Raw genomic sequence first — 8,261 nt, forward strand, 5'->3', positions numbered from 1 at the left:
CGGCAGACATGCCACTGTTGCTAATGGTCATCACCCTTCCCCCCACCTCTGGATTCAGGGGAGGAAGGACATCTGACTGCATTCAAATCTAGCCACGGTTGGGAAGCACACTGGTGGTTCCCCCTGCTGCAACACCCCTCCACCCCCCCCCCCCAAGCCCAGCCAAGGAGCAAGCACTCTCCATGAATTGCAAGGCTTTTATTGCTGGAATCCTCTAGTCAGACACCTGGAGCACGGCAGGCTGCTGAGACTACTTAGTGAGCACTCAGTGGCTTCTAGGGCTCCTGGCAGTGATGGCTCCATTAACACCCAGGACTTGTGTATATTTTGTCCTGCAAAGAGAAAAGTCCAGGAGACCTGGTGAGACCTTGAGGGGTACGCGAGACATCAAGCTCTACTGAGCACGCACTGGACACTTTGTGGGGAGGAGCCTGCAGGCTTGTTTGGAGGGTGGCTTCTGGATCTGAGCGGCCAAGGTGGTTCTTCCCAATCTACTGCACAACAAGAGAATCCCAGGGTGTGCCTAGAAGCTTCCTCCAATGAACGAGTGAAGAAGAGGGGTGACTATGATGGGATGGAGGGCAGGTCTCGGATAGAAGTGGTAGACTTGGATAGAAAGAGGCTGGCAAGAAGGTCCTGGCAGGGCTCCAGATGCACCTGTGGGCATCTGGGAGACTCCAGGAATGAGCTGGTCCAGCCTGCTTCCTCCTTCTGTCCTTTGGACACTTGTTGCTGAAGCAGTAGCTTGTTCCTACTTTTGGGACAGCAGAGAGAGGATTCACTGGAATTCTCCACTCAGGGCATCCCAGGCCTGGGCAGGGCAGGAGGAGAACTTTTGGAAGCTGCCTCTCCTCTCCTCTCCTTCCTCTCCTCTCCTCTCCTCTCCCCTCTCCTCTCCTCTCCTCTCCTCCTCTCCTCTCCTCTCCTCCCCTCCCTCCCCTCCCCTCCCCTCCCCGCCCCCTCCCTCCCCGCCCCCCTCCCCTCCCCTCCTCTTCCATCATCCTCTCTCTTGTATGTGAGGCACAGAATGGCAGGGCAGGAGGAGGGCTTTTGGAAGCTGCCTCATCTCACCTCCCTTCGCCCCTCCCTGCCCCGCCCCTCTTCTCCCCTCCCCTCCTCCTCTCTCTCAGTATTTGAGGCACAGAATGGCCCTCTGGGACCCAGGGAATGAAGACAGATGAGGGTTTTTTTTTGGGGGGGGGTGGAATATGGAACTTGAGGAGTTAAGAGAAAAGGAACTGATGTTTGGAGATAGGAAGCACCTAGTGCAAACAGTTTGAAGATCCAGTCTCACGTGCTGGAGAGGCTGGAGTCAGGAAGGCCAGAGCTGAGGGCCTGACACTGAGGCCAAGTGATGCCAGGGACACAGAAGGGCCTGCAGACTCCCAAGCTGGTGGCCAAGCAGCGTTGAGCAGCCTGGGCCAGCCCCAAAGCTTGAGGGGTAGGCTGAATCTTCCCCACATGATCCCCTCTACTTCCCCAGCCATGGCGTCTTCTCCTCCCCAGATTCCCAGGGAAGGGCCATGGTGGAGAAGAAACATGAGCAACCCCCCTCCTGCACTGCCCTGAGCAGACCCCCCAGACAGGCGTCAGAGGCACAGACACAGAGCTAGACCCACCAGCACGCTGAGAGCATTCTCCTTATCCTCTTCTGTCATTTTTGCATCAACGCAGTTCTTCAGTTTTCTGGCATTTGCCATACTACAGGTGATGCATTGTATTGTGCCACTTGCTCAACATATTCGTCGGGGGTTCCCGTCAGGAATAGGTCAACATCCCTCTTCACGGCTGAGCAAATTTCACAATCTGGAACACAAAGACAAGCTGACCCTCCCTTTTGAAAGACCTTCATCAGGACACATTCTTCCCGTCCCCTTCCTGCCATGCTCAGAAGTGCCCTGGGAAGGTGTTAGAACCCCTGGAGAATCTGTGTCCCCAGACACTCATGTCCCAGACACCTACTTCCACCCGAGATCAAGAGCAAGGCAGCCCAGAGAAGCACGAGAACACGAGCCCCCTTCATGATGCAGTGGCAGGTGCTCCCTCCCCAGCCTGGAACCCTTTTATACCTGCTGTGGCCGCAACAGTAGGGCAGGGTGGGAGGGCTGCGTCTTACATCCTTTTCCAGGAGGCACCGCCAGGCCTCTCTGGGCTGCAACTCAGAATTGCCTGGGGGCTGTGGAGGGAGGAGATGTATGTGTGGGCAGGATCCTAAGTCCCCGAGTCAACAGGATGACACTACCTTTGGCTGCCCTTCCCCGTCTTGAGGGCTCTGTCCAAGTGTCAGCTGACACCAGTAATTTCAGAACTGAAATTTTCTAGGTTGACTGGGGAAAGGGGCAAGAGAGTCTCCCAAATCAGGCCTCCCAAATGATGGCCAATGTCAGCCTGTCATTACATGTGACCTTGAAGATGGTCTGGTCTCAACTTACGGATTTTTCAGGAAACCCAGTGCTTAGCTAGTGGACTCACAGCTAGCAAGTACCAAAAGAAGGCTGGTCTCTGGTGGCTCCTGCCCTGCCTTCATCATAATCTGTGTCCTTGACCTGCTCAGTGGCCTCCCTTGAGCCAGTCTCCTGAATCTGATTCTGGAGCCCTGAACCCTCCCCTACATGCTGGTGCCCAGGTTCTAGTCGTCTCTTGACCGAGTCCTGTCACCTGGTCACTTTAATAGCACCTCAGGCAGACACAGAAATATCATTTCCCCCCAACTGGCTTCTTCCTTTGAGTTTCTCTATACTGTTCATAGTATTCACACCATTATCTCTCTGGAGATACAATCCGAGGAAAAGCCAGACTGCTTCTGTGGCCTGGGACCGTCGTGTGCTCTGCGTAACCAGCGCCCCACCACCAAAGACCTGCTGCTTTTCTGCATCTACTCCTGCCATTCTCTCCTCCCTCACGGGTCTCCTTTCTGCTTCTTGGCCACGCCAGGGCCTTTGCACGAGCTGTTGCCACTGCCCAGGATGTTCTTCCTAACAAGTATATGATTCATGGCATAATTGCTCAGGGCTCCTCAAACGCCGCCTTATCAGAGAGACTTTCCCACATGCTTAATCCCTTATGTCAGGGCCCCCCACCTCCCCCAGCAGCACATGCTGTTCTCTCCCACTTCGTCTCCCTCCATAGCACTCCTTGTCATTTGTTGATCGTCTTCCCCTCCCCCTTAGACGCATAATGAGCTCCAGGAGAGTGAGGGCTCTGCCGTGTGTGCTGCTGCATCCCCAGGATGAGGAGAGGGGCCAAAACGTAGCAGGGACTTCACGAATGTTTGTTAGATGGAAGAAAGGAATATCTCATTTCTGTGGAGTTGATAACCGAGAACATTTGTACTTAATGCTTGCTTGCTGGAGGTACCTGCTGGGCCTTTTCTCTGAGTCTCTGTGACAGAAGGAGGTTTGCTGGAGCTGAAGGTAAGACAAAAGTTTTCTGGTTCCAGTCAGAACTCTATGCCAAACAGGATTCACATCCGGTAACTGCTCTTGGCTAAGAGGAATCGAGTCCTGAGCTCCAGCTGTCAGTCAGCCACCATGGAGCCACTCCAGTCATGAGGCCCCAAGGTCATACCTATGATGGTCACCTCATGACGAGCTCAGGTCACTGCAGATGTCCCTCAGAGGTTCCTGGGCACCTATCCGCCTGGGAACACAAGCTTCATGTGCCCCAGACTGGCCATGCTTGCTCTTTCTTTACTGGGACAGAATTTCAGGGTGGTCAGGGCACTTGGGCAAGGATCACACATCTGCTGTCCTTCACTAGGCCCTTCCTTCAAGTTCTCCCCAGCTTTGTGAGATGGTGAAGCCAGATTTTGGAGTGCTGGAGCAACACAGTCAGGATGCTGATGTCCGTGCAGACCCACTGGGTGCCACAAGTCCGTCTGAGATATCTCTTCATGTGGGGACATTCGCCGAGGTCAGGGGAACTTGCTGGCTGAAGTCTTGCCAGTATGTGCAATCCTTTCCTAATGCAAGTGTTTGGTTTGTTTTTTTTTTTAATGCATTTTTATTTGGGGATAGTTCTAGACTTACAGAAAAGTTGCAAAGATTTGTCAAAACTGCCATTGGCATATTACTACTAACTAAATTCCAGACTTTATTCGAATTTTACCAGTTTGTTCATTAATATCCTCTTTGTGTTCTAGAATCCAGTCCACATCCTACACACACTGCATTAATTGTCATGTTTTCCCAGTCTCTTCTGGTCCGTGATAGTTTCTTAGTCTTTCCTTGTTTGTCATGGCCTTGATAGTCTTGAGGACCAGGTATTACAGAATGTCCACTAAGCTGACTTTGTCTGCTGTTTTTCTCATAGTTTAAGAGTCTGAACTTTAGGTATGGGGTTTAGGGAGACACCAAAGAGGTGAAGTGTCGTATTGTCACATGGTAATATGTATCATCCCTGGTTATGTTAGCCTTGATCATTTGATTAATGTTGGCTTTGCCAGGTTTCTGCATGGTTTTCCCCTTCTCCTACCTACTCTTTGGAAATGAATTATTAAGTCTAACCCACTCACAAGGAGGGCAGGCAATAAGCTCCACCTCCTTAAGGGAGAGTACCTATGTGTATTATCTAGAATGCTTTTGTAAAGAATATCTGTCTCTTATCTCCTTATTTATTTATTTAAACATTTATATCAGTATGGACTCACACATTTAATTGTATACTTTGGGTTATCAACCAATACAATGTTATTTCTTTTGTTTGCTCAAATTGTTTCAGATTTGGCCACTGGGAGTTTCCTTCAATAATTTTCATGGACTATCTCGTCATGTTTGTGCCAATAAACTACTTTCCTAGATTAGAAGGTTGAGTTTAGCTCTTGAGAGCACTTAAGCACCTTTGGTTGACCTGGCACCTTGGTATGTGGAGCTCCAACTCACAATGGACATAAGAGACAAACTGTACAACCCCACAACTATTCACTAATGTTTCTGGATGGGCTAGTAAGTCCAACCTCCTCTTGGGATTAAGTTTACTGATGGAGGAGGGTGAGACAGGGCCAAAGCTGGAGCTACTGGGAGTCAAGAAGGTGCCCAGGCATTTGCTTCCTTAAGGGTGAGAGGGAAGCAGGTGACATGATCCTAATTTAGAGCATTACCAGCCCTTGAGGAGGCCTACATGCCCAAGCGTCCTGAGACTCCCCTAGTAGGGAGTGATTTGTAGCCCAAGGATGGTGTCCACCCATTCTCAGGGCTTGATCCACAGACTGCAGCAGTTAAGATGTTCAAGAGGCTTGAGGTGGGTCTAGCACCCCATACTTATCTCCAGGACTTAAACTTGGGCACAAGTAAGGTTTTTGGATGATTTTTTGTCTACCTGTAGTGGTGTAGACCTGTCCTTGATCCCTCCTGTGATTTTTATCTCTTTGTCTTGGGAGAGTATCGCATTTGGGAACCTGGATAGTTTGAGGGAAGAAGTAGCAGGAAACAGGGGTGACAGTTGGAGCTGGGACAACAGAGCAGTTGGCTCAGCATGGAATCACTTAGACACATCACCTCCAGTTGGTCTTTGGCAAAGAAAAAACTACATCCTCTCCAAGAGCTTTGTCCTCAAGAGTAGGAAGGGCTTCCCACTCTTAACAGCCCAAGGGTTGAGGGAGCCACATGTGCCAGGTCCCTGCCCACAGGCCTTTGGAGCTTCTGGGGGGGGGGTGTGGGCTGGGCTTAGGGTGCTAGTAGTTTATAAAGCAGCAGAAATCCTGTCCTGAGCAGAGCATTCTAGCAGCTGACACGATGAGGGGGGCACTGCTTGTGCTGGCATTGCTGGTGACCCAAGAGCTGGGCGTCAAGATGGGTGAGAGCAGATGGAGGGACAGATGACCTTCCTGATCCTTGCCCTGCTCTATCTCACTCCTTCACCTCCCATGGTGATCTCCAAACAGGTTCTAGCCACAAAGTTAGGTGGCAGCTGGGAGATCATTGTCCAGGAGTCCTGCAGAACCCCCCCTGATGTTTTTAGTCGTTGAATGGAGGGAGAGGTTTGGAGATGGAGGGGTCATTAGTTGTGCACACAATAGGGGATGGTTAGTTGGGGGTAGTGGTGCTTATTTGAAAGGCAGAAACAGGCAGGCTGGGATGCCCGGAGGCACCGGTCAGGGGTCTCTCCAGCTGCTCTCTTCTGCTGAGAGTGCCTCATAGAAAATGTTCCGTCTGTCTGGGATGTAAGCAGTCCTGGGAGTGGGCAGGTCTCTGCGGAAGGTGAGTCAGAAGACCCTGGATATATGTGAGTTGCTTTCAAGTGGTGGGCAAACAGGAACCTCCTACTCTGCTGATTCTTTTGTTAAGGTGTTTTCTGTTCGTGTCTTCAGCGGAAACTTGCCCCATTTTTTATGACGTCTTTACTGCGGTGGCCAGTGGAAGTGAATTACTGTTGGACTCCTCCCTCACAAAAGTCAATGCTACTGAACCAGAGAGAACAGCCATGAAAAAAATCCAGGATTGCTACGTGGAGAACGGACTCGTATCCACGGGCTTGGATGCACTAGTCATGGTAATTTCCTATCCTTCCCCGCCTCCCCAACCTTCACGTTGCGCGTGCGGCAGATTGTAATATTCCACATACAGACCATACAGTCAGGGGCTACATGGCAGGTAAGAGCTATAAAGAATCAAGCACATAAACCTTTGCTCCGCTCTACAGCACATAGAATACGCAACCTCACGCCATGTGCACACCCAGCCTGTTCTTCTACCACACGTGTCCCTTGTGTGCGAATTACCTTACGCACAGTTGGAAAATAGGGGACTAATATCGGTGTGACATAGAAAGCGTGTTGACTCATAGGATTTTTTTCTTTCTAGGTTAGGGGTGTCAGAATTGCAGGAGTAGGATTTTAGCCTTCCACAGGAAAGAGAAAGTTCTTCATTCAGCTCCTGCACATGTAGGAGCCTTGTCAGTTCTAGTTGAGGAATATTGAAACTAAGGCACCTGCCCTCAGACTCTCTTCCCAGGAAGGGACTCCCTGGCTTTGGGAAGCTTCTGGTTTTTGGCTTCTGTTTTACTTCCCCTTGTGCCCACCTTGATGGCTGCTATTCCTTTGGTTCAGAGTCTCACTTCCATCTGTATCATTTCAGGGTCTAAAGTCAGATTTTCCACTCTGTTGTTCTGGTGCCTGAGGCCCTCGAGGCAGCTCCTAGCTAAGTGCAGCTGCACCCCAGCGCTAGTCAGTGTATTTCTGGTGAACTATCTTTTTCTGTTATTTTTCTTGTTGCACAGTTAGGTAGATTTTGGTTAGTCTGTCTCTTACCTCTACTTGCCGTTAAGTGCTGATTCTGTAAAATGAGAGCTTTGTGAAGAAGGAGAATTTCTTGCATGACTACGGGCACCCAGGGCACATGGGATTGTTTACAACACACACATACAGATTCCATACATCCAGTACACCTGACAGATGAGTCTCAGGTGAGGGAGACATCGCATGGACCCAGACTCAGCTACCTTGCCCCTCACCCATGCCCAGCCCCCATCACGCCCTCCAGAATCTTCTCCTCTTCTTGCCTCCCTCACTGGTTGTTCAGACTCCCTCCTGACACATGTGCGTGGGTGATGGGGGAGCCGTCTCCATCCTGGTCTGACTGATCGCGGCCCTCTCTCCAGAAATCGGTCTGTGGGCTAGAGGTTCTTGCTAGGGACGGAGCGGAATCACTGGGGATGAGGCATGAGGTGATCCTGGGGGAATGGATAGCGCTGCCATGCGCTCAGGTCTTCTGTCCCTCCTCGTCTTACTCTCTCCCAGATAACCATCAGCTCCAGCAAAGATTGCATCGTTGAAGCAGTTCAGAACACCGTAGAAGATCTCAAGCTGAACACTTTGGGGAGATGAATCTTTGCCGCTGATGCCCCTTCTGAGCCCCATCCTCCTGCCTTGTTCTTTACACCTAAAGCTGGAATCCAGACACCTGTCCTCACCTAATTCACTCATAATCAGGCAGACTAGAATAAAAAAAACTGCATCTTAGCACCCCCGGGTGCCCCGTGTCTGTGTTCTGTGCGGGAAGCGTGGGAGGCCTGGCAGGAGATCCTGGGACATGGCAAAGAGAGGTGACATGTGCTCATTGAGAGCATGGGGACTGGAGGCAGGCTGAATCAGGAGCACATGTGAGCGGTTTCCTCTTCCTCGGGCTATTCTCTCATCTGCAAAATGGGGATTATGTGTGAGGATTAAATTAAATCACATACATGTAACCCCAGGATTCATCACCATGGAAGGATAAAAATGTTGTCCATGTAGCATATTTCCAACTCTGGCATTTGTCACAGCA

At 50.7% G+C, this 8,261-nt stretch overlaps 1 protein-coding gene and 1 long non-coding RNA gene across 2 annotated transcripts; one reads left to right on the forward strand and one right to left on the reverse strand.

The window, feature by feature from the left end:
- Window positions 1-302: 302 nt before the first annotated feature.
- LOC115503046 (major allergen I polypeptide chain 1-like) lies at window positions 303-2,023 on the reverse strand. Its single transcript, XM_030299026.1, is given in 4 exon segments — window positions 303-332; window positions 1,620-1,699; window positions 1,702-1,806; window positions 1,963-2,023. Coding segments are annotated over 4 exon segments (276 nt in total).
- A 4,284-nt stretch (window positions 2,024-6,307) lies between these two features.
- LOC115503047 lies at window positions 6,308-7,957 on the forward strand. The gene is made up of 2 exons (XR_004343009.1): window positions 6,308-6,489; window positions 7,736-7,957. It is a non-coding gene; the product is annotated as an uncharacterized LOC115503047 (long non-coding RNA).
- The last annotated feature ends 304 nt before the right edge of the window (window positions 7,958-8,261 follow it).

This window comes from Lynx canadensis, chromosome E2 (genome assembly GCF_007474595.2).
Source record: "Lynx canadensis isolate LIC74 chromosome E2, mLynCan4.pri.v2, whole genome shotgun sequence".
Taxonomy (NCBI): Eukaryota; Metazoa; Chordata; class Mammalia; order Carnivora; family Felidae; genus Lynx; species Lynx canadensis.